The sequence below is a fragment of the Anopheles coluzzii genome, chromosome 2, assembly GCF_943734685.1.
Source record: "Anopheles coluzzii chromosome 2, AcolN3, whole genome shotgun sequence".
NCBI classification, from domain to species: Eukaryota; Metazoa; Arthropoda; class Insecta; order Diptera; family Culicidae; genus Anopheles; species Anopheles coluzzii.
The window spans coordinates 20520792-20547573 of record NC_064670.1 but is presented as its reverse complement, the minus strand read 5'-3'; the positions used below and the strand labels follow the sequence as shown (position 1 = coordinate 20547573).

The 26782-nt window shown below is 49.4% G+C and overlaps 2 protein-coding genes across 6 annotated transcripts in view; one reads left to right on the top strand and one right to left on the bottom strand.

Moving 5' to 3' along the window:
* The window catches only part of LOC120952796 (uncharacterized), a 29089-nt gene extending 3157 nt beyond the window's left edge, over positions 1-25932 (bottom strand). The window contains exons 1-6 of one of the 5 annotated variants that reach the window (XM_040372315.2): positions 25859-25932; positions 8058-9497; positions 7592-7815; positions 7334-7492; positions 7122-7251; positions 209-445 (exon numbers count right to left, since the gene is read on the bottom strand). In XM_040372315.2, the coding sequence (XP_040228249.2) occupies positions 209-445; positions 7122-7251; positions 7334-7492; positions 7592-7815; positions 8058-9231 (1924 nt within the window). In that variant the 5' untranslated portion in view covers positions 9232-9497; positions 25859-25932. The other 4 variants (XM_040372313.2, XM_040372312.2, XM_049607392.1 and 1 more) reach the window with 4 other exon arrangements.
* LOC120952795 (uncharacterized) overlaps positions 1-26782 on the top strand; it is a 45084-nt gene that overhangs the window by 4236 nt on the left and 14066 nt on the right. The window lies entirely within an intron of this gene.

The window sequence follows — 26782 nt, the reverse complement described above, 5'->3', positions numbered from 1 at the left end:
TTATCAGCCGGCTTCGTTCGATGTTTATTGATCGTGTGCGTCATGAGCGGTCGGGGGGTGGGTGCGCGCGTATGGTTTACAAAAATAGTTCAATGATGCATAGCAGTGCGCTCCACAACAACCACACTGTTTAGTTTATCAGCTATTTTCCTCACTTTCCTAGCGAGCCTAGTGTAGTTTTTGTTTTCGCTTTTTATATTATACATACCGTAAGTGTCGATGCCGCCGTCCCAATAGAGTTGTGCAGACTTTATCGTCACGCTGTACGAATGCTCCAATGGGCTGGAGGTGGACGACACATTAAGCCGGTAGGTGCCCGGTTCGGTCTGGTTAAGGTGGTACAGCATGACGGGAGCTTCGTTCCGGCTCGCCGAGTCCGTCGCACCGTTGCGTTGCGGTTTTGCGCTCGTTCTACTACTGTCGCGCAGTAAATCGATCAACGATCCTGAAGCACGTGATTACGATTAGGGCGGGAAAATAAACGGGTGGGGGTGGAGGAAAGAACACGGCCTATCAGATACAGTGTCAGTGTGGGGAAGCGTGCGTAGAAGGGAAAAAGGGAATATGATCTCATGCATGGTGATTTAAATTTCGTTTTCCATGAATTCATTGGTGTTTTTGGGTTTGGGTGCGTATATCATGAAATATTAATACAAACACACAAATAACTGCAGCTTCTCTCGCTCCCACTGCGCCCAAAAGCCAAGGCTGTGATGCTGTGGGTCTGTCCATGGCAAAGAAATAGACGCATTGCTTCATAGACTGCGCCCGCCCACCGTAGTAAGCCACAGTATGCTAATGGGCATTGCCATGTTGCGTGAAGCTACAGCTCCCGCCAACCCGAGCACCGAATTGGTTAGTTTTCGTTATTTCGATGATAGAAGCCAGTTTTTGTTGGAAGCAAAACAAACACACGAATGAAAGAAGAAAAAAGCAATCGCAATGAATTAAAGCCACAAGATAAACATACGTGCGTGCGGTTTAATAAACAAAAACAAGCATGAAGCAAAACAAAGGGAAAAAATAAGGGGAATAAGAGCACCAGAAATAAAAAGCCGCTGGGAAAGCAATGTATGAAAACGGTTGTGCTGCTTCTCCTTCTCTCTGGCAAGCAAGTCCAGAATGTGCAGCGTTCAGTCTGTGTTTATGCTTTCTGTCGCGCGTGCACATGGCGCATGATGATGATGATGGTGATGATGAAAGCATGTTTTGCGCGTGTGTTGGTTTGTGCCGCGGGCCTGGCAAACTATAGTTGCACGTTGCGTTGCTCCTGCTGCTCGGTAGTGGTGGTAGTATAGTTGGGGGTTTTCTATAAAACAGCTGGTTTTGTTTACGATCATTATAATGCGAACCGAGAGCGAGAGAGAACGAGAGAGAGCGAAAGCATCCAGAAGGCGTGAGAGCATTAGCATTGGGAAGAGAATAAAGCACACAAACACAAGGGCACAAGAGGCAGAAAACAGGGAAAGAAAGAGGAAAACAAAACTGGAGCAACTGGCGAAGCGAAACAACGCTGCTTGTTGTCCATAAGAGAGGTGCGTAGTAGTAGAATGTTCTAGCATATTGCACAGGGGGGTAGTTGGAAGGGTGTGAATGGCAACAAACAGAAAAGCTGGCTGGCTACGTAAATTTATGTTTATGCTTACGCGTTTGTTTTTAAATATTATGAACCCTCGTGCATTCTGATTTTGTTCGGTAGTGTCCGTTCCATGGTAAATTTAATTATCAAAACAGAAAAAGTGCCCTCTGTGCGCTGTTGGGGTCAGTTTAATGGAATCATATCTAAAGGTGCATCTACCGATATAGATAAACACGTACCGCAAACCCCCCAAAGCAAAAAAAGCAACCCTCTTAATGCAATTAAGTAATTAAAGCTAGTTTGATGTTGCCTTCTCTCCTGCAGTGTGTAGCCTAAAAGCATTCGCTCACTCCTATCTACGCTTTGTTTATGTTTCAGTTTCAAATGCAATACCTTTGGGGTGCGTTATTCGGGCTGTGATCAATCTACACCACCCGGGTGCTGGTAGAAAGTGTGTAATCTGTTTTAATTGTTTAGGGGCTGTTTGTTTTGTTTACGCGGGAGTGCATCGACTGATGTATGGTTCTTACTTTTCTGGGAAGCCAAAGCAATTAAAGAAATTGCTTCCTCATCGTTGACTGTGGTAACTATTCCGAAAAAAATGAGTTTATTAGAAAAAAGGCAAACGATTGCACTATTTATTTGTATAAATATTGTTGCCTATTAAATTTTCGTAGCTCAAATAGCTACAAACAGCCCAAGAAGCATTGCAAAGAAATGCATTTCATGCACATTTGATCGAACAGCAACCCCGGTTTGTGTGTGTGTGTGTATCTACTGTGGGATGGAAACGAAAGTGAGACAAACGCACACACCTTTCCGCATTGTTTTCCTCTTACACTCCCCTATCTCACTCTCTCTGAGCTATGATACAATATGAAACTGAATGCATCTAAAATTTCACTTTCCATGCAACTCAAACTTCAAAACGAAAAGGCACATTTTGAAATGGAGAGAGAGAGGGAAAAAAGGATCGCCCTTCCAACAAGCGCACGTTCGTTGTTGCGGGTTGGCGGGGTTGCGATAGCGCTTGAGCAGCGCGCGGCGGAACCCGCAGTCGGAGGCTCCATTTGATAACCCACCGAATGGGGCGCCGCTGCCCTGGAAACGGTTGACTGCGCACAATCATCCATAAAGCGCCGCAAAAGTCGACCAAAAACCGCAGACGAACGGACAATGGGGAGAAGGAGAAAAGTGATGGGCATAATTTGCAATTAGTTCATAGCAAAGCTCGCAGCTCGGAGTTTGAAGCATTTGGGGTGCAACGAATGGAAGAGTTCGATGGCTGCATTTGGCGCGCTTGGTTTACTTTTACCTAACCGTCAGCAGGTATGTTTCGTTTTTTTTTCTATGCTGCTTCGAACCAACAACGCTCTCCCCTTCCCCCATCGCCCATCGCCCACTTTTAATATGACCGCGTGTAGGGTTCACCTGCGCAGATGTGGGTTTTGTTTTGGTTCCGTTCCAACCGTGCGGCCCCCGACCATCTGACGTCATCGTCGCTCTCATCGTGTTTTTGCGCTCTCTGCGCGCGAGTTAGAAATGCGTGAGAGCAGCAACAAACGGGGCGAGAGCGAGACGAACAGTCGGGGCCGGGCCCTTGGGAGAGGGAGAGAGTGCGAGCGAGAGCGCGCGCGCGCGCGCGAGTGGAAAAGATCATCGGGGTGTTGTGTTGTGTTGTGAATCCGGTATTGGTTGTCAAAAACGGAAAGCAGCAGCAGCAGGCAGCAGCAAACAAGCGCACACGAAAACGGGCGATTTTTTATTTCGGTAGTTTGTCTCAAACCGTTTGCTAGCTCTCGAGTGAGCTAGAAGTTAGAAGTTTGCTCTGTAGATTCCATCTTCAAACGTGATTTCAAGTGTGTGAACAATTATTAACAACTACGGATTTTAAAGAAGACATTTGACGTTTGGTCGCTCCTCCTCCCCCCAGGGCGAGGAATCAGTGAAGAGTATTTGCAGATTCCTTTGTTGTTGGCCTTTTTTTTACTCTCTCTCTCTCTTGCTGTTGACCAACGGGGTAAGTACCGTGTTCGTCTTTAGCACATTTTCTTTCCTTTCCATTCCAACAAATCCGTTCTTGCCTAACAGTTTGCTATGGTTACTGTGTTGTGAGTCATTTTGTGAGTCCCTTCGTCATGTTGTTGTTGTCTGCCTTCGAGCTGCTTAGCAACCACTACCCATCCGTAGCCCCCAACTAGTATTGAAATGTGAGTGTGAAAAGGCAGCGGAATGGTGGGCACGAATTTGGTGAGCTCCATCATATGATTCGAGTGAGCATTTTATACGGTGAAAGTGCAAAGAAAATATGTGCTCTCATGTGTGTGTGTTTGTGTGTTAGTGTACCGTGCGCGGGAGGAGAAGCAATGGTGGCACCATCAGCTTCTAGCGTGCGATTTTGCGCAATTTGTGTACTGCTCGCGAGGTATCCTTTTGAAAGAGTACGGTGAAAAGAGAAAGAGAGAGAGAGCGAGAGAGACAATGAGCGTACTAAAGAGCGAAAGAAGCGTGTTTTGACGTATGGAGTGATGAGGTGGTGGTGGTGGCGCCTTTTGTTTTGATTTGCAATGCGATGCGATGGAAAATGTGATAGAGGGTACATAAGCTTCGTGTGTTAATTATTTTGGTGGAATTTGTGAGACGAGCGCAAGAGCGCAAACGTGTGCAGGCCTCTCGATCGATCGATTGATTGATCGAGAAGTAGGAGAAAGAGACAGGGAGAGAGAGCAAGCTCTCCGCTTTGCACACCAGCTCTTGATTGCGCAGATGGTGAAAAAAAAAAACACGCAAGAGATCTGCTTTACGCGATCTCACAAACAAACAAACCCTCAGGGATACCCAGGGCGCATGGGGTGTGTACGTAGTAGTGCCAACCCGCGGAACGAACACGTGTAAAACCTGTTGGCTGAATCGTGCAAACGCGTCATATGGTTCAAGGTTGCCGCACCGTTTGGGACGCCGCCGACTGTGTGCGCGCCGGATGATGCTGTGGTGCGGTGTCGTTGCAGGTTCCGTGCGCGTGTGTGTGTGTGTGTGTAATCCGTCTCCTTCTCAGATAGGGCAGGGCACGTCTGCAGAGCAAAACCGGCTGTCTACTTACCCTGCTGCCCCTGTTCGATGGGGGGAGCGCGTTTCTGTTGCTTGGGATAATGCTTATTTCTGGAGCGCAGTTCTGCCGTCGTACCTCGCCAACTTTACGTACCACTGACCTCTAACGGATCCCTGCGTAGGGTGCGCGGCCCCTTTGCAGTTTCAACCAAGGCAATGGAGGCAATGAATGAACGATCTCGTACGCTGGATTTGCGTTACAATTGGTGAAGGTCAGACAGTTAGTAGCGATTATGTTTCGTTTTCTTTTCGATGTTTTATCGATACCGACGCTTGACACCTGAGATGAGATGGGGGGACGTTACAGTCGTTGTCGCTGTATGTTGACTCCAAGGCACCAATTTTTGACAGTGTGCATCAGTGTTTGCCTATATCTGAGCTGTATTTTTTTTTTGAATTTGACATTTGTTTTACTCCGGTAGAAATCGTTAAATATGATATTTTGATGAATTTTGTAGTTTTATAAAAAAAAAAAACTAAATAAAATCAATGTTTTAGGTCAGGGTATTTTTACGCCTGAAAAAAAAAAACATGCCAAACAAGCAGGTTCCAACGAAATTCTTAAAATCAGCGTAATAAGAAGTTTGTTTTTGATTTCTGTTCATTAAATTATAAATTATTTGTCTTAAATTCACAAATTTGGTATCAAACAGCTTCAGCAAAGCGATTGAGGTACAGTGTTTGATTGAAATCATGCTTTGGAGACAAAAAATGAGACACGTCTCACGGTATCATACATTGATACCAGAAGAGTTTAAACATTGGTGACTTGGAGGCAAAATTTTGGCGGCAACGACTGTTTTACAAAGGAGAAATGAGCTGTGAAACGAAACGGTAAAGAGATGAAATGAAAGGAAAACAGACAAGGCGAAGTATCAACACAACACGCACATGAACATGAAAGCAAAATGATTCCTTACCCAGGTCCAAATGAACCTCACCCCACCCTCATATGAGCAGTTTTTTAAAATGATCAGTTGAACATGAGTTTCAGTTTTGTTTTTAATTTCATCCATTATTTACAACAAGTATTTATATATATTCGCTTAATAATGTTAACACGTAATGTAGGAGTTATCTTATAGCTAAAGACGACACGTTTTTTTCCCGGTTACAATTACGGCTGCACTTTCGCCGTCCCAGCCATTTTGTTCATTTCGGTGGTAATGTGGGATATTTGCTCGAGGAAAACAGTATGCACAAATGTGGCTGGGAATGATAGGGAGTGGATCGAAGGAAATGGAGGAAAATAGGATTCAAATAGGATTCTTTTCTGCATTTCGAAGCCGTTGGTTTCCACCCAGAGTGTGTGGATGTGCGTATAAATATAGGTTTTTCATTTTCAGTTTTGAATATCGAACGACAAACGCGTGCGAATAACAACTGGCTTCAGGTGCAACACGCGTCTCACACGTCGCACATTTTCCGCGCGTTTGAAAAGGATGCTTGCGCTTTAGCGTCCTTTTTTTAGTTGGAGAGGTTAACTTAACAAATATATGATTTGTACTTGGAGCGTGTATGGGAAGGATGACAGCACTATCCTCGCAATTCTCGTCTCGTAAACAAAACGAACGCTCGTTGCAATCGAAAACATAGCAGCGTATGCGATGTTTTATGTGGCCCCGTCCCTCTCTCCATGCGCCGTACAGCGAGCATGCAATGTTGCATGCAACGGCGCTCGTCTTGCGTTCAACTGGCGATGATTGTTTTGTTTGTTTGCTTCAAACCAGCCCTCACAGTGGTTAGTGCCCATGGTAGAGAACGGTTTTGTGTCGTTTAATGTTTGCTCTTCTATTTTTTTTAAACGAAATATGATTAATGTGGCTGCATTTTGTGTAATTAGTGGTAAGGAAATGAAACATTCCATAACAATAGCCCCATTGTTTTTCTTTTACACTATTTTCTATGTTCAAAACACCACAATAAGAACTTAGTTTTTTGTAAATGTAAATATAAGAGCCTAGAGTTGATATTTCACGTTAATAGATTTTGAAGAGCTTGTTTAATCAACATGGGGAATGTTTTACCCAATTTTGTTGTCCCCAATATTTTTAATCCAACACTCGTCCGATCGTATGTATTTCGTAAGAAAAAAAGCTGGCTTATAACGGCAACAATCACATTCAATGGATGAACAACCGACACCCCACGAGATGATCCACAATAAGCAGGACACACACATTTCAGTACGATGATGGTATAAGTATCGAAAAAAGGGGCACATGTAACATGAATGAAGAAGCCGTCCTTGGATTTGTTGTTGTTGTTGTTGTGGTGGTGGGAATGATGAGAAGCTTAACAGAGGGCGACAGACTAATGCAAGGGCTGAATGGAGTTGGGGACGGACAGACACAGATCGGTTAACCGTCCATCCCCCTGCTCTCGAGTAGGACGAAGTAGCAATGGGTTGGTGGGAAGGTATGGGTTTAGTCACCGTTGGGCGTTTCCAGCGTGGCCTGGTCGAGGTGACCGTGCAGCTTGAAGTACAGACTGTTCACATCCTCGCCGACGCTGACCGGGATCGATTGTGTGCCGTGCAGATCGTGCTGGGAGAGCAGGGTCGTCTGCCGAAAGAAGGATTGATGGTGTTACGTTAAGCGTTTGCACACGGAGACAATCAGGGTGGGACAATGCGCTCGGTCTTACCAGCACCGGATGGCCGCCAAAGTACCGGTCGATCTCGAAGTGTATCACACGGCCGCCCGTTTTGTGTGCCAGCTCGTGCAGTGCCGTCTGGTTTGTCGTCGGTTGGTCCAGCTGCTGCTTGGTGTCCAGGATCTCCTCGCCGAACCAGATCACGTACAGCTGCCGTGTTGCGCAAGCAAAGGGAGAGATTAACACTTTAAGTACACACACGCACTCTCTGTACGGCCATTGGATATAAACTGAACACAGGCCCCTTACCCGAATCCGCTTCTTGAGCAGGGTGAGTGCGGTCATGCGGGAAAGCTGCGCGTCGGTAGTCGCCCTGCTGGTGGCCAAGAAGATAGCACTATCGTACGGTATCTCCTGCGAGGTGCGCAGAATGCTGTAGTACTCGCTGCCGCCCCGGTCAAAGCTGGGCTGCAGCAGGTTTACCGCCTCCATCAGTGACTTGGTGTTGCGGAAGGTAACCGATTTGGATATGCCTGTGCCGAAGAAGGAACAAAAAAGCACACATAAACGGGACTGCAGTTCACACACCTTGTAGTTTACGCACTTTGGCGTGCTTGCAACGTTCAACAACTCCCCACAAAGCAAAGAAAAAACCATGACGTCATGAGTAATTGGGCATTGTTTAGCTTTTGGATCACGCCGCTGAAGGCGCACCGGTACGTGCCGAAGCAGTGCGTACGTGATGACACAGCGTGGTGTGAAAAACGATACTTACCGCTGGCATTGTAGCGCATCAGGATTGCATCGAGCGGGGTCTTCGGTACCAGCGACGCCTCCAGCACCTTCTTGGTGAAGGCGAGCGAATCGTTCGACGTATCGACGAGGAAGGCGATCGGCATCCGCAGGTTCTTGTCCGCGATCAGCTGTGCCAGCAGCTCCGGCTTGGACAGTTTACTCTCGTCAAAGCCACCGCCGGTCGGGTGTGTGGACGGAACCGGTTTCGTGGGTCGCAACGGATGCAGACCGCCCGCGGGATGATCAACAACAACACCTCCGTCCAGGTCCGGGCTCGAACTGCTGCCCAGCGCTCCCGGCACCGGTGGTGCCGGCATCGTCGTTGTAGTGGCCAGCTGCAGTACGTCATCCTCCTGCGTGTCCTCCACGTTGTTTTCCAGCCCGACTGGCGACGTGAAGTGATGCTCGGCACTGTCGTTAACGCCACTGTTGGTGTCGCCGGACCCGCCGTACAGATGGTTGGTCGTTTCGGGCGGTAAATTCTGATGCAGATGGTGCTCCAGCGCTCTGCTGCTTAGCGTGGGCTCCTCGCGCGAATGATGATGCACCGGCGCCGTCCGGTGTAGGTGGTGATCCTCCGATGACTCACCGACCTGCTCATCCCGCGGCTGATCCTCCTCCTGATCGCTCACGAATGCCTGTGGAACGCTGGCCCGTGCCTCGTGGTCGTCGACGGTTGCCAGCGGTGACGCTTCCGCACTGTCGTTACGCTCGCTGGAACCGTAATCGGGCAGCAGGGAGCTACCGGTAGTCAGGTACTGCTCGTCCGCTCCACTCAGCTCGGAGCTGTTAAAGCTATCGGGGTAGATGGCACGGGGATCCTCCTCGCCGCTACCGTACTGGTGGTCCACGGCGCTGTTGTGATGTTGATAGTAGACGCTGTCCAGCAGACCACCCGGTGGCAGTACGTCGGAGGAGGACACAACGGCGGTGTCGGCGCCAAGCGTTACCGACTCGTGCCCTCCGCCACCGGTGCTGCCATCGTACGGCAGTAGGGAGCTGGTGACACCGCCACCCGCCACTGGGCTACCGTAGGGACTAGAATAACTGTCACTTGCCTCCCGGCCTGGATCATTGTCCTGCAGCTCCAGGGCGGCAGTTTGGCGGGAGAGGAACACTAACGCTAGCACTAACACTAGTATCGGAGGATACATGTTGGCGGGGTTTTGTTTTTGTTTCGGAAAACGCACAAATCACACGATAGTATCTGAACGATCTCGAGCCAGCGCTCACTACTGTGTCACTGTGTAGTATCTCGTATTCCCAACAATCGTTCGCTCTTCGGTCTGGCGCACTGTTGTCAACGCACTTGGGTTACACATTAAAAAAGGGGAATGAATTGCACGAAACACTGCACTAAACTCGCATAATTCGCTCGCTGTAGAATGTTGGGAAGAATCGTTGAGACATAGTTGACGAACTGTGGATAAAACGAGAGCAAGAAGATGCCAGAGTTAGTGCGATGTAAATAGTGTTTTTCCTTGAGTTTCTTGCCATGACAAGATCAATTCATTGATCTCCCAGTTCGGTTCCAGTCGCTGCACAACACCGCCAAAGTCCAAATATTGTCCTTCCTAGGCCTGTTTACTACAGCTACAGCCAAACATCAATAACAAGGCCCTGTGTATCTGTGTGAAACTAATGCCCTTTTGCGCTGTGCCGACCAACCTTTACTGCGGGAACTTAATCGGCTTGGCCCAACAACACTCCCTTTGCGGTAGAGGAGATCCGTCACTTTGCGACACCTTTGCCTTTCTTTTGAATAGAGTCACACACACACACACGCACCGCCCGTAAGCCACCGTGTTTCGGAGTCGACTGAAAATTAGTGGTACACCTTGAACGTGGTCGCGCGCGCGGGCTCTCTCACGTTCCCAGCTGGTGGTGCTGCTGACCACGCGTATCTTAATCTTTGCCGCGCGCTGCTGGTAACTGTGTGTGGCACAGGGTTTGCGTTTGTGGCGGCGGAGGAGGTGAAGAAATAGACCGACAACACACCGACCGGCTTGCTGGTATGGTGGTGTTGCTGCTGTCTTGGCTGCTGGGTTGGCTATTTTCGTATGCCACCATATTCGCGGGTCGTGGTCACCGTGGTTACCGGCTGTTAATGATATGTTTTCGATGTGAGTTGCCACACAAACACAAACACACTGGGCGCTAGGCTATCTTTGCGTGTTAGGGCAATGATCAAACCGTTTCTTGCTGCGCCGTTCCGTTTTTACGTATCGCGCAGTGACCGGTTTTTTTTTCGGATTCGTACAAAAATAAGATGATAATTTATCAACCACGACACGCCGGGTTGCCGTCTGCATCTCTCGCTTCTCGCCGTGATAAGCGGGAAACGCAACATCACCTGCGTTGTGCGCAAGCTCTGCTGTTGATGGTTTCGATATCGGGTTTGCGTTTGTTCTGCAGTTTCAAAATCAAACACTAAATATTTAATAGTGAAAAAAAAAACATACATGGAAGAAACTGATCAGAGAAAGGTTGCACAAACTTCCCATCGCTTCCCGCGGCACCAAAGCTGTTCTGCTCGCTTGCTGGCTTTATTGTTGATGTAATCGGAGATCACTATTTTTACGACCTACTCGCCTGGATGCCATCATCATCCAGGTGATGTGAAGCAATCGGTCCGGACTTCCTTAAAATTGGATGCCCCTTCACTGTGTGTGTGTTTACGATGGCTGTGAAGTCGCGCGAGCGCCGTACATTCGCTGGGAAACTCGGCTGTGGCGCAACAGCGCAAGAAAAAAGATCATGTAAAGTAGAATAGAGCCGATCATAATTCATGTGCACACACACCCGCGCCCCGATCAACGCATCGAACGCGCCACCGCAAACGAAAGGGAAAGCTTAGTGTTTGGGGGGGGGGGATACCCTGCCGCACAACATAATAAGAGCGGCATAAGATCGTCTAGATATAATACCGACGGTTGAATCTCACAGCCCACAAACCAACCCATCGACTCCGACATGTATCGACACAATACTGCACCTCAGATGCAACTTGGGGTTGCACCCCAGCTTGACTTCCGGATTGCGATCTCACTTTCGCGCACTCACAAACGGCGGCGGTGTCTTGGCCCGTTCTTTTGATTGTTACATTATAGTGCATCATCTTCGCTCATGAGCATGATGACGCCCCCCCCCCCCCCTTCCGTGTGCACACTTTGCTGTGTGTTTACAAACAACTCTCCCGACCCCCCCGCGGTGGAGCGCTGTGAAGTAAGCGCAAGCAATACATCGCCCGTTGGTACTCCCACGCGCCGCTTTTGAGCTGCTGTGAAGCCATTTGCCGCTCCGCATCAGTTCGTTGCCGCTGTACGATCTTTGAGTGCGTTCGGTGTACTGCTGCACCGCTTATTCTTCGACACCTGCACAAAGGTTGAGTGGTTTGCGCGCGCCCCTAAAGTGGGGTCCCGGAGACCACCCGTGTCGTGCAAAATATAGAAAAAAAGGATGCCCAAAGGATGGTACGGGGATGGCTAGGGAGAAGGAATTGTTGCAAAATAGTGTTGTATGGGTGGTACGGTTTGCTTGATTTGTGACGTGTTTAGAATAATATTTTAGAACCTCGCAAGGGAACGCTCGTAGACAATTGTGCACTCCAGGGGGGGGGGGGGGGGGGGGGGGAGAGAGAGGTCAAATGCTTTTTCTGAAGCTATTTTCCGCCAAACCAGGTATGCAAAGCGGCGGGTCTTGGCGGGATTCCAGTACCGAGAGACACCGTCCAAAGGGGAGGCGTTAGAACTGTTGCCATTCTTCGTCACATTTGACAGTGTTTATGAATGCAATGCACCTTACACGGTCACCGTTTATGGGGCCCTCGGGGCATTCCTATTGTCAGATACAATTGCCAAGGGGGGGAGGGAAGTTGGGGAGAGGAGGCTGGTGGGCGGCTGGTATAAGTACAGCGGATCTGTGGAGCGGCCGCTGTGTGTTGATTTGTTGGGCTATGAAAATTGTGGTGACACCTATATGCAGCTTGGCGTTTGCTGTCCGCCCTCCGCCACATTCCAGATGCTATTTATTCTCTCTATCCCCATCCCCCCCCTCTCTCTCTCTCTCCGCCGCGGCTGCACTAACGGTGTTTGGCTGCAGCGGCGTGAAATATGAAGTACCGGGGGGCGCCCGGCGTGTGTTTCGGCGCGTTTCTTCATTTGCGTTGGAAATTATGCGTTTTTCCTTGTATGGGGTGGGGGGGCGAGTATGGGCCGGCGCTTGGGGGTCCTCACAGTGTGTGTGTGTGTGTGTGCGTGTGTTACCACCGTGGCTGCTCTCATTTAAATAAGCGGGCGCAAGAATGCTGCATCCTGCATAATGGAATGGTGTCGCCGGCCATTTTATTGTGCATTGTGACTTTTCTGCATTGTTTGCAAACGGGGGGTGCCTTAAGGTACCACTTTTGAGCACTGGGGCGAGGGAATGGGAAGCAGAAGCAGCCGATGGCCTGAAGAGTTTATGAGCTACGACTGGTGGTGTCCAAGGTGTCGGAGCGGAGTTCATAAAAAGTGACTACTTGGGGGAATACAAGACCTGACGGGTGATGTAGGAGGTTAAAGGTATATCAATTCAAACCACCAATGCGGTCAACAGGAGCTACCAGCGTGTACAGAGGATTAAAAAAAAGAAGATAAAAAACATACAAAGCCAACAATCAGTAATCAACGCACGACAACACACTGTGTGACGCCCCGGGATGACATAATGCGCAATCCTTCAGTGGCTGCGTGTTATCGTAACTTTCTTTTTCTCGCCTATTATTCCATCATCATCATCATCATCAACAACATCATCATCGGGACCGGATCGGAGGGGGCCCTTTGCTGGACGACCTACATCCGTGGGCAGCAACAGAGCCACCCGGAGACCAGCGGCTTCTGTGCTACGATCGCACGCGCTTAGGGGCCGCCCGTCGGTGAAAGGCGTCGTGACCTTCACGTTCACGAGCACGAAGGAGACACAATCATTGCACAGATAAAGCAGTCCAGTGTGATTGTGTGTGGATCTGGGTTAGCACCGTCTCAATGGCGGGCGTCACCTGATCGAGCCCGGGACCGTCTGGGTTGAGGAATTGAATAATTGGACAACTTTCGTCCGGATTGTGTTTGCAATTGTCAGTGTGCGGTCTCACCGTTCCCTGCAATTGCAGTTGTGGTACAGCGGTGTGATTAAACCCATTTTAAACCCCACCCACACATATGTGTGTGTGTGTGTGTGTGCTTTTATTTTACAAAATTGTAGGAAAGATGGTTAAAAAAACAACAACAACAAAACTCGCCATAAATCCGCCCGTTCGACATGCTGTCGGTTGGTTCGTGCGTGTCAACTAAGCTTTGATTTGTTGTTCACGCAAGCGTTGTTGCAATCCCCCCCCCCCCCCCCCCCGCTTCAAAGACGGTGAGAATGCTGCAAAATGGAGGGCGTAACAGTTTTGTTTTTCGTTCCGATAAAATATGATTCATTTTTAACCTCCCTTTTCTTTGCAACGCGTGAGAACGTAGCTTACTTGTGCTGCAACTATTGACACTCTACCGCGCGAACACTCCACGCTCGCTTCGGTACTATTTTTAGTCTATTTTAACAACCGCTTGCCAGTACTGCCGCGTTGCTGACCAATCCCATCTTATTTTTTGCTTCCCTCAACATTGTACTAAAGGTGTGCAAAGCAAGAAAAAACAAGCGACACTGGCCGCACCTTCTAACCACCAAACGGCCACAAAGCCAAGCCAGGATTGGAGAGTGGCTGTGTGTGTGTGTGTGCCCCTGCGGTTGTCACATAATTTCTTGCCGGCTTGGCTACTAGATGCCGCGCGACCACACAGCACCAAACCGTGACCGGCCGCGGCTTGTCCGGTTACACTAAATTCTTCCGCCGCCGAATGCGCTCCGACGCCTTCGACCCGTACCCGGTGCTGCAAATAAATAAGTTTGCCTTTGTGTGCATGTCGTGCCATTTTGTCACATTTTCTCGAACGGTATCGAGTCTTCCGAGTTTGACAGGTGTCTTTGCGGTGCTCCGAGAGAGAGCGAGTGAGTGAGACAAAGGGAACACGTTCTGGAGGATAGTAGACCACAAGAAGCAGAGTGTTGACCATCAGAATGTGGCTTCCATCTGTAGCTGTTGGTAGAACGATTGACGTTAAATTCCCATAAAAACGAACCAACCGCCCCCCGTGGTGGTAGTGTTATGGCCCTGAGGGGTAAGGGAATGCCCCGAATGGTGCCACCGGGTAAGGAATGGAGTTCTTCCGGGACTGGAGCGCAGCAGTGCGGACGACCATTGGAACGGAAGCGAACCGGTGTGACATAACTCACTGTTTTCTTTCGTTCACCTTCCGCGATGGTGAGCCATTTATTGTATATTGTTACGTATACTAATGTGTGATTCCCGTAGTTTGCATTAAGGTGCAAAACAAACAAACAAAGAAAAAGGCGGATGAAGTCACCTACAGGATGTGTTCGTGTTTCGTTCGTCGTCGGAAAAGCTTGTTTTATTTTTTTGGTTTGATCCAAATGCAATCCATCCTAGCGCTGAGTTAAGGATGGCATTGGCATAAACGTTGCACAAGTAGTACTACCGAAAGGCTCTAATAAAATAAAAAATCACTCCTCACTCCCCGAGCCACTGTTGATCGCGAACAATTTGGCAGTACCCCAGCAACGATCACAACCTGCAGCGCCGCGGCTGTTTTGGTTTTGGTTCGGGCGGGGTTCGCAAGGGTGTGTACACGGTCCCGGCATGTGCCCGGCTGTGACTTTTTGTTTGTTTGTTTGTTCGTTTTTCTTCAGCAGAAACAAGTTTTCCGCAATCACACCCCTCGCTCCCCCCCGCGGGAGCCGGGATGACGAATGCTGCACCTGAAACCATCTCACACTGTCGCGTGAATGTGCTCCCCGTAGTCCGCTCCCGCGGGGGGAGGGTGGTGGACACAACGGCAGCAGCAACGTCGCCGGACAATAATGATACGAAAAAGTCCCTCCGAAAACCGGTCCCTCGCGGTAAGGTGCGTTGCGACCGGGCCAAACGGGAACAGGGGGGGAACTCTGGCGTGGAATGACAACCCTCTCGTGTCGTGTCTTGCCGTGTTGTGCTTTCGGTGGGTTGGATTAACAGGTGAAGTAATGGATTGGTGGGTGTGGGAGGGAAGGGAGGAGGAGGGTTGTGGTGTTGCGGTGCAAAACGATCAAACGCTGGTTGATTCTGCCCCCGGGGGCCCAGCCTTTGCCAGGGATAAATTCTAACGAAGATCGATTTTTTGACATCATCTCATGTTTTGGAAGGCGAATCTTCTGGAAGTGGCTAGCGATCGAGGTGGGACACGGTTTTTGGGGTGGGCAGGTTTTGGTGAGAAGTTTGCTGAGTTCAGTTTTGCGTGAAGCCAAACAAAACAGCGAAATGTAATGAAATTGTTATTCTTTATTTGATCAAATTCTTTTATTCTATGGTCTCTGTCTCTGTGTGTAACATTTCATTAAAATGCTTTGAAATGTCTAATGCTGGTCGTCGTCGGACCACCACAATCGTTATTTGGTACACCCATATTAGTCCAGAGCTGGACAGGATTATGTTTAAAGCACTGGGGCCTGCATGATGACCCCTTTCCAATACGTAGCAAAGCTGATGTGTGTGTTTATGTGTTTGTGGATGTTAGCAGAGGGACTCATTCGATGCCCATCATCATCACCATCATCTGTTCGCGCCGTGTCGCACCGAGCAAGCGAGGAGCGCATTTGACGAGGTCAGTAGGTTTGCAGAGACACGCACACCACACGTGTAGGGGCATATACCGAACATACCTTGTACTGCTGTTCCCCTATTTCTTAGATTTTGACGATGGACGCAAAAAAGCACCAACCGGTAAAGAGGTGATTCCAACCGAACGTGCGATGGCAAAAGATCGATGCGAAAACTCTCAACCACCGACCGACCGGCAGCTCTGCCCGACGAGGAACATTTCTGAAACGGCCCTACTAAAACACAGGCACACACGCGTCGCCAAACACACCACTAAATAAGGGATGCGATTATTATGTTGCGCTGCGCGTATCTCTGTGTTTTGTGCGAGTTGGAAGCTGTGTTTTCTTTTAGTCGCGATTGCTTAATCCAAATGCGGCTCAAAAATCGGCCCCAACGGTACTACTGCTCTCCTCAAATGTTCAGCGCGTCTGTTTCCCACCCAGAGGCAGCACCGGGTGTGTGTTTGTGTGTGTGTGTGGTTTTGTCTAGGAATGGTGGTGTAAGATCATGTTTAAGGGATAAGGCAAGCGCGGTTTACGGCTAGACGTGAGTATCGCGGGAACAGTGTTGACCTCTCTTGCTCTTGATGGCAAGCATCTTCCACCGCAGTTGGGGGCAGTTCGTCGCCGGCCAACGATAACCTTTGGAATTCAACCAACCTTTCCTCAAACCAACACCGCGATCCATCACCACCAGCTGGTGTTTGGGGAGAGGGGCTTGCTGGCTTAGCGCTCTACACCTTTGCCGAAAGGTGACTTGTGAGGTGAACTTTGTGGCCCGCAAATAGAGAGACACGGCGCAGCTTTTCTGTGCTCTGCCCCAAAGCGACGAACCCGCGGCACAGTCTCTTAAGCCTATGTTTCTATGGGGCGGCAAACACGGACAGGCAAGGGTGAAAAGCCGGGGGCCACACCAAATTCCTTAAAACAAGAGGAGTGATCTACACACACATACACAAAAAAAAACACAAAATTCTCTCACGAATCTCAGCAACCCTCACTCGCCCCAAAACACTCTACCGGGGGCTGATGAGTAGTGTAATGGTGGTTTGCGGTTTTTGGCTTGGCATGTTTTCAATGTTTATGCGGTTGAACACGATGGTAAATGATGTTGTGGCTGGTGTGCTGATGGTCAAACGCACACGGTCGTCTTCCCACCTCCCCACCAGGCGACACACACGGCCGGCCGCCGGCCCCAGTCGGTTGGTCGCTTTTCTCCCAACGGCGCTCCCTACGTGCGCACTCCTCGCGGCTGAACGGGCGGTTCGCATCGCGATGAGGCTTCTTCGAGCGTGCGCGGCGTACCGCGAGAGCATGTAATTGATCTTTGCGCTTGGCGTGGTGGATGATGCGAAGCAAACAAAACAGCAGCAGCAGCAGCAGCAAGTGGTGAATGAAAAAATGCAGTGCGATAATAATGATCCACGGTGTGTGTGTAGACGGTTACGTAAGGACAAGTGTGTTTTTGTTGTCGATATTGTTGTTGTTGTTGTTGTTGTGATTGTTGCTATTGGTCTCAGCAATGCCCCCTTTGGTGGGAAATGGGTGAAGAGGTGTTGAAAAGAATGTACACACACACGCGCAACCAGCGACACAAAGTATGTGCACGCAGCAGCTCTCGATCCAGCGACTACTTCCACGGCTCGCTGCGATGGCTTAGAAAGGGTGGACCGGGAAAGGAGAAGGGAAGTGGCCACCCGAGCCCCACACGCACAAGAATAGGTGGGAATGGGAAAGAGCAGTGCGCAGATCTTGAGGATTGGTCTGGCGGCTGGCCGCTGTTCGTTGGTTGCCGCTGGTCGTGTCCTTGAGCGGTGGAATATTAATTTCAAATGCACTTTTCGCTGACCCGACGCTGACACCCTCTCCGGGGGCGCTGATGGCTGAGAGGGAGAGTGCTTTTCTTCTTGGGTTTGGTGGGCTGAGCTTGGAAAAGGCTTTAAAGTGTAGCATCATTAATAGCATCGGCCCAAAGTTGGAATGCGGGCAGCACTAGACATATTTTGGGGAATTTTGAGGGGTTTTGCTCCGTTTTTTGGGGATTTTAAGATCTCTTGTTTATACTTCTGTGCTAAAGGATTATTGGATAGCTTTTAGTTGGTTATATTTAAAATCCAGTTCACTTTCAACCTCTCCCATCTTTGCAAGTTGTCCCGCTTGGACGCGTTTGAAGACATCCAAAACTGTGACAGAAGTTCGTCTGGGGCTCTGGTCACCATTATTACTTCAGTTTTTTGTCCGTTTGTTTGCATGTGGCATGTGTTGATCTACTACTGGCCGTCCGATGATGCATTCGGTATAGTTTTTGTGCGCGTTTTCGTTGCTCGCACCCGCCCGACCAGTTTGGAAATAGTAATAAAAACGCGCGCACAAAACGGACAGTGCTTCGGGCGTGTTCGAACGTTTCCGGCTCTCGATACCGATCGGTGTTGACCTTAATTATGAACACAATTCACACGCACAACACCACACGCGAGACCCGTCTGGTCTCTGGCGGGGCCGATGCTGGGGCAAAGGCGAGCGTATTAAGGCCTCGTACCAAACTAGGTAAACCGCTTCTCAACTTCAGCTCGAGGAGAGCCGCTGGTAGGGCGGCAGTCCAAAATTCAAAGTCAAAGTTCGAACCGCATGCGGTGCGTTACGTCATGCTCCTAACAACGATGGGGAGAGTTAATTTATCATTATCACTCCGGTTGCACTCCGATCCAAACGCTGTTGCGACAATGGGTCTGGAATGATTGTGTTTTAAGTTGGCCAGTTTCATAAAGTTCCGTAAAACAGGACGATGAACCGAAGGGAAAAAGGGCTTCACTATGGCCACACATTCACCGGACACGTGGATGCGTCATCGTCCAAAACCTTCAGATTCAAGTGTGTGTATGTTTTTTTTTTAACCAAAATTACCCTTCACCATTCCCGAACCGGTTGGTGATCATCGACCGATCTCTCTTCCATCGTTGAGAAGAAAAATGCAAACAGCATCCACAACACATTGCATACGTGTGCTGGAATAGGATCGCACGATCGAAAGGACCCTCCCGGGGCAGGGAAGACAGGGATGATAAGGAAGAAAGTATCCCCAAAAAATAACGTCAACCCACGACGGGGAGGAAACGCTGTTAAGGAAGGAGCAGCCAGAAAGGGAAGCCACACGATAATTGACATTCCTGCATGCCCATACACGCGTACGGTGGGTCCCATCCGCACGCTCACGCTCCCACCGTCACAGGCACTTGTGTACCCGACACTCATTGTCCCAAAATTGCCCCCCCCCCCCAACCGAAGGCTTTTACATTTCCCACACCACCTCCTGGAGCAGCTACACTACTGGCAGCCCGTTAAGGAACCAATATTTTGTTTTCTTTTGCTGCTTTTTTTGCGAGCAGAAGCTGCCATCGTTACGGCGGGACGGAATGTACCGTAACCGGACTGCAACTGCTGGGCACTGCCTGGGGTCGGCGGTTGTTTCCACGTTGTTGTCGGGTTCGTCGCCGTCACCCTTCGAGCTGCTCACTGCCCAAAAACGGTTCTTTTCAGTGCGGTGTGAACTCCGCTGCTGCTGCTGCCTCCCTTCGGGCAAGGAGTGTGTCTGACGCGGACATTTCGTACACGTTTTGCGTTGTGTTTGTGCTTTTTGTCTGTTTGTTTGTTTTGGAAACGGTTCCGGAACAACATCATCGAAGGGTGGTTGAGGGCACAACTATTCCTCCCGGCCGGACCACTCATTTCTCGCCCAGATGGTGCTGCTCGAAGGGTTCATATGCTTCGCTCACATGTGAAATGTTGGTGAAATTCTCGATCATGCGATGGCCAATGCAAAAAACCTCATGATGAGGGAGAAAAATTCGGTTTTACACGTTTGTGTGTGTTGCGGCTCCTGTTCTCTTTCCCTGTCGGAAATGAAGCGCGTATCGGATGCGCGAGCTCTTTTGGAGCTTTAAACGTCCGCTAAGAAGAGGAACCGGCCATGTATGCTTGTGCGTGTGCGACAGCCGCAGTGTTAAATTTGCGACCCATCTTTCTCCCTGTCTGCGGAAAGGCGAAGCAACCAAAAGAAACCGGTCGCATCTCCGGTTGATGATCAACAGTGTGATGTGGTCGAGGTACTGGTTTGTTTTTTTTTGTGTTTTCTTTTAGGAGAAGCTGCAGAAGAAGGATTTTTGTTCAGCAGCAGCAGCAGCAGCTCCGGCAGCAGCCAACCCGACTCGATGCTTTTGCTTGAAGGGGGACTTCCCCATCGGTGTGATGTTCGTGTGTGTGTGTGTGTTTGGGTTTGGCGAAAGCAAGGCCCGCTGATCAAAAGTGCGAGATTAACCGGCCAGGAGAGAGACTGGATGCTGGCGGTTAAATGAAGGAAGTGTCGAAATTTTGGGGACACGAACATCGTGCCCCGCAAGGGAAGCCGGACGCGCTCTGCAGAAGAAATCGCACAAACGTAACCTTTTTGGAAGGAAACGGGCAACAAACCGTCCGGAGCGAAGGAAGCAACATCGTCGGCGGGAGGGCGAAATCTTCCTTCAAAAATACGCACCGATGATAACACACCAGCCAGACGCGCGCGGGCCAATGTGTGTGAATGGGTTGCCCAAGCGACCGAAGCGCCCCGGACCCAAGGAGTGTGCCCTCTCGAGCGGCCTCGAGCGGTGGACACTGCGCTGGCGTAACGCGCATTTGAACGCGCGTGCGTGCACTATTGTATCGCGATCGGATCGAGATCGATATCTGGGTTGGGATTGCGCGAACATGTCGAACCTGTTGTACAGGGAACTGGTCGGCTACTCAGGGCCTGCCCGCCGCTCCCTTCCCAACAGTCCGACCGGTGGTGGTCGCTTTCGCGTCAGCTGCAACACCCACACTCGCGCTCGGCTGAGGTATCTATCGCAGGTGTGTATCTCTCAAAAGCGCCACAAGAGACACGTTGGTGACGGTGTTGTGTCCTGTGCACTGTGCACCACTCTGGGACCGGCCCGAGAAGGCAATGAGGGCTGGGTAGTGTAGTGCCGCCCGAGTCGGTGCTGCCTAGCACGCGCGGAGATCGATTGCATTCCGCGGGTTGTCGTCGTGCGGTTGCAAGCGGGATCTGTGTGATCGTGTTGCGTGTATGTATTTCTATGTGTGTGTGCATGACATGGGCCAAAACGCACCTCACTGGGTGGGTGGGTAACATTAGCCTTGCTCTGTGGGCCGTCTGCTCTAATCAAGGTTCGGCTGCTAGTATCTTCGAGGAGTCGACGCATTACACTTAGACGCACTGGCGCGCACTGGCCTTACCGGTGGGGGCGCACTCTGCAGCGCCACATCTAGCTACTGAAACCACACATTTGTTGTATGAAATGGTAGGATCAGCTCCTTGGAGGGAAGGAGCGAGCGAGAGTTATTGCTAGCATCAAACAGTAGAACCACCCTCTGCCACACGATCGAACGACTTCGCGCACCAAAATTACGCGCCAAACAAACGCACAATCAATTGGAAAAGCATTTAAAATTGGCTGCACTGCTTTATATTCACCAAACGCTCTCACAACAAGCACACGCACACAAACACGATCACTCCCTGTAAATGGATTCCAATATTCGTCTCTATTTTTTCTTCTAGCCGTTAGCACACTATTTGAACTTGGCGAGCGAAGAAAAGCCTTTAACTAACATTTTCGCTTACACCGGCGGCACACGGCAAGTGCTGTTATTTGATGATATTCATTTTTCTGCTGCACACAAATTTAACCCGAGTGTGCGAAACCTCGTGCCATGCCTTTCTTTTTCGCTCTTAAATAAAAACACACATACACACACGCGGTGGAAAACGCACGAACAAACTAAAAACAATCCTCCCAAAACCGACGACAATTTCAGAAACACACCGCGAGCTTTTACACGTTTGTGTCACTGTGGAGGGCTTTTAAAGTGAACTGAAAACTGGCAACGGACTTGGGCGCGCTCGCTCGCTCCCTCCATCTAGCTGGTGCCATTTAGTGCCGAAACCAAAACCACACCAGACTTACAGGTGTTATTTTGTTTGTTTCCTTTTTTTATGTGGTTTTGTTTGAAAATACGATCTAATTTGCAATGGAGACACACACATGCAGACTCTAACTTGACTGGCCTCAAACACGGGCAACCCACCAGAAGGGGACGGACACCCCCCCCGTTTTACTGTACACTTACTTAGGCGGAACACGCGTAGCGAAACACCTCCGATCCGGCCGGGCGCTAAAATGAAACTGAAAGCGAACGATATTAAGCAGGAATTTCGTTCTGTGTTGTTTGTTCGCGCGTTTGCGTTTCCCCCTCAATGCCGCCCTCGAGCGCTCGCGGACCCACAGACCCCTTCTCCTCTTTGGTGGAAGGGAGGGGAGAGGAGGGGAGGGCCAACTTGCGTCTCATTCTCGCTCGCAAAACGCTCTATCGCTGGGTGCGCCCTTTCCCATACCACACCTGCACCATCACCACCATTGCGTACGAGCGCGCGTGTGTGTGTGTGTGGTGAGTGGAGCCTTTTGGGGGTTGCGTTTGGTGGCTTCGCTGGCTTCGGTTGGGTCGCGTTCGGTTTCGCGGGCCTTCGGTTCATCCGCGGTTCATGCGAGCCGACGAGTTCATCCACGAAGCGGCGAGTGCAAACAAAACGTATAAAAAGAAAGCCGTTTTGCATGTTCCGCGTGCATATGTGTGTGTGTATGTGTGTATTTTTTAAAGGAATCTTTAATGCTTGGTAAATGTTTCTCCGAGCTCAGAAGGGGAATGGGGAATGAAAAGGGCGGATGAGTGTTTTTTTATTCCCCTTTCTTCTTGCCTTTGCGGGCACTGGACACTTTCACAGGTTGGAATATTTTCAACCGTGCTGAGTTTAAAATACAAATTCTATTTGTAACAGCAGTTCGAGCTTAACCGTCTCACAGGAGGAAACCATACGTCCTTACTCTCTCCCACGTGGGTAATTAATTGCTGCCCTCTGCAATTACACCTTTTGATCGTTAAATGAAGCTGTTTGCACCCAAATAGGCACACCCAGCCTCGACAGCGCTCTCGGAAGGCGTTGCCAAAAATGGTGTGCACAGCGCGTGTGTGTGTGTGTATTTGTGGGGTGTTGAATGTAGATAGCGCGCGTTACATAATTCCCTCCTATACAGTACTTCCTTTACAAGCAACGTATTACTAGCTTCCCCTTTTATTTTAGCACATTCACCGGCACGTTCGGCAGCACTCTCTCTGCACGACATTTTGATTGCCACGAGGCTAAATACAATAGTGAGCAAAAAAAAAAAAAAAGAAGGTAAAACGCAACGCGCACACACAATTCCAAAACGTATCCGGTGGCGCTCGCTGCCGCTCCGCCGAAACAGGTCTTTTAAATGCTATGGAACATCTGGCCACCCCCCCCCCCCACTCTCTGCGTGCCAGCATGACTTTCGGCTAGCTAATTAAGCGAATCTGCCCTTTTAGAACCACCGGCGGGGCACCGTGCTTGATTATCCTCGTTAGTGTCCCTCGTCTGGCCACATACGGATGGCGCTCTAGATTTCCTCACCCTCTCCCATCGGCCCAACGTACCTGAGTGACGATTAAAAAACCGGTTCGCGATGCGGTACGTAGCGCCTAGCGCGCGCATGATCGATTCACGGCGGCAGCGATCGCGATCGGCTCAAGCTCATCGGAATAACTTTTCCGAATTATGGTAATGGTGCGCTCTGGCCGGCTTTGGTTATTGAGAGGGGTCAATTATGTTCAGCACATGACTGACTGAAGTCCGAGAGAGGGGAAGTAGAATGAAAGAAACGGAGATAGAGATAGAGAGAGAGAGAGAAAAAATCGCTTACCATAAGATCAGGTCCGATCGGCAGGTGAGGTGCGAGATGGAAAAAGTTTTAAATACCAATTTACCGCAGAAACCTCCCCACTCACACACTCGACTCGTTAGAGTTCTATTTCGCTTTGCTCGCTAGAATCTCACTTGCGTATAATGTTTTGAGCTGCTTTGTTATTGTTTTGTTCATGGTTGCGAATCAAATCTCCCTGCCCCAGCTTACCGCTACAGATCAGCACCACCCGAACCAGTGAAGGTTAGTCGGTCGGTAGCGTCTTTGAGAGGCTTGATTTTGCATGATGCCACCCGTGCCGCAGGAGGCTAGAGGGGCTAAGAGGGCAACCTTCCATTAGTGTACGTGATAGATGATACCGTATCGTTAATTGATTTGAATAGCACGTGTAATTAACCGGTGGAGCAGTGGCGCAAATCGTTATGATTTATTGGCAAGTGAGCATCGTACTACAAAACGGTTTTATTAATCCGGTTGAATCTGGACTGTGTTGCAGGCATTTATTTCTCGAAGGCGTTTATTTGATCACAATCGTCTCCCTTTGTAGGCTTTTGGTCGTATCAATATACTTGTTTTTAGTTCCTTCTAAAATTTGTTTTACTATGCGCGTCCGTCCTACCTCAACATTGACGTTGGGGGTAGAAAAAACGGACGGCACTGGCTGATGATTGGTCCATCCGGATATGGTGAACATGTGGCACCACGTGCAAACTTGTCCAAACACAATAGCTAGCCCAAAGTGCAGGGGAAGACTGTGAATGGTGGCGGGTGGAGAGGCAAAAGGAAGCGCAAAATACAATGGTGAGCTGATAATGGTGCGATTAGTGCGACCGACGCAGTCATGATTGGTTAATGAGGCCTTGATCGTCAAAAGAGTGATGACATGGGATTTGATTGTGTCGGGACGGACAGATCGGGGCGGAAAAAGCTGTCCCGTAAGTGATGGAACGCTGTACACACATCAACATCACACAGACACACATGCGTACACTGAGTAATTGAAAGATGGAAATGTCATCCGACAATTGTGGCATGGTAAGAAAATCGAACAAAACACTAAAACAAATAGAACGTTTGAACACTTTAAGTGTGCGCATCGAAGAGATATCGATGGAAAACTTGTGAAAAAGAAGGAAACATTGTTACGATAAAAATCTGCGACGCTTCATTCTTTAAGCTCTACCTCTGGTAAGTTCTGGCCCTACGGCCCCCGGGAACGGAACGGGTCGCACTTGTATGTAAATTGAATGGCAACTTTTGCCGCTCGATCGCACCAGCGGCGAGCGAGCGGCTAATTGCTTTGCACAGTCGTCCATCTAACCGTCTCAAACCTTTGCGTAGTGCCCCGTGTTTGCGCCGCGTTGTGCGCGATCGCTGTTTGCGCGGTGAGTGGGTTTTGTTTAAGTAGAACGTGCGCATCATCAAGCAGCTTCGATGCCGTTTAACAAATGGCCCGCTGTCGTCCGAGTTCAAGATGATGGTAGTGATGATTTGTTTAATCGACCGTTTTGAAGAAGATGAGTGCTGTTTTGCTCGAGCTCTCTCACTCTCTCTCTCTCTCTCTCTCTCTCTCTCTCTCTCTTTTTCTTCGTCTCTTGGCTCTCGCTCTGCTCTGGGGCGACTATGACGACGACACAATTGCAATCGCTTTGCTTTCAGTTTCTATGCACCACGATGGAGACGCACGGTAGTGCTTTGTTGTGTGGCAGCAGCAGGTTTTTTTCACGTTTGAACCACCCGCATTGCCAGCAGTGGTCGGTTCCGTTTCTAACGCCTATTACGTAAGGGTGATTTGTGAAAGGTTCTACCCTTTCCCGTGGACTTTATAACCACCCCGGAAGGTGGAACAGTATCCTATACGTAAAAGAACGCTACTTACACAGGGTTCCCGTTTAAGGTTGACGAACAAGCGCAACAGTTGACGAGGTTCGTCGCTTGTTTTTGGTGAAACAAGTCTTTCGATTTGCGTAGCTAGCGCGATGAGTGTAGTTAGACGGAACTATTCAAGTTCTGTGCAAACGTAACAAAAAGGTTAATTTCACTTGTTTTTGGACGATTAATTTAATCACTTCGTCACAAATGGTTTATTGCAGCACTTAGCATTACAAAAAAATAATTTTCAAATATGCACAACAACACTTCACTTGAATGTGTAGTGGGTAATGGATGTAAAACTTTCTCGATTGATGTGTGTGTGTTTTTTTTATTCACAAATTCACCCGCGTACCTTCCCGAGTGTGTCCGGTCGGGAGAACGATCGATCATAAACTGGCTGGTACGACGGTGTGGTGATCGGTACTGAGCTCTGTTCCAATTCCCATATTGTGTTGTGATGACTGCGACACGGTCATCAGGATGGATTCGTGATCTGTTTTCAAACGCGTGAGACAGAGACATATAGAGAAAGAGAGAATGAGAGAGAGATAAAGAGAGAGAGAGAGAGGGGCGGAAGGATGACAAAAAAAAGTAAGAGCGGGAGAACACAAAATACACCACAAAATGAAGAACAACCCTTTTTTCTCCTTAACCTTAACCACACCGAACCGATCCAGGGATTGGTCGCGAACGGTTTGACGGTGTGTACAACTACCCTAGAAACCGCTATTGGGCCGATATTCAATGTACATACCGCGCACAACGGGCTCACTACAATGAGTAACGAAGTTGCCGCGCTCTTCAAAGGCAAGGGAAGTGTTTCCGGCTGTGTGTGTGTGTGTTACTGTGTTTGCGCTGGAAGGAGCGTTTGGAAGCGATCAGTTTTGGGTGCGTGCACCTTCGCCACCGCTCTAGAAGCGTCACTTTGCTTTCCGCAAAAAGAACATGGGTCAGTAGAGGGTGAGTGCGCCTGTGTGCGGGTATCGGAACAACCTTTTAGGGCGCACGGAAATTAACGCATTCACTTTTCGACGAAACGCTCGTGACAACGCCCAGATGACTTCAAAAAGCTCTTCCTCGAAACACACCAGCTGATAACAAGTTTAGCATTGAAACATAACGAACGTAGGCGCGTACAAGGGAGTTACGCAATTTCCGTTGAACGGTGGTGGTACGGACAGGGTGCGGAAAACTATTTTTAATGACAAATCCGTCCAACTGATGGAGTGGGACACGGGGTGCGATTGGCACGGGTTGGGAAATTGCGGAACTGCTT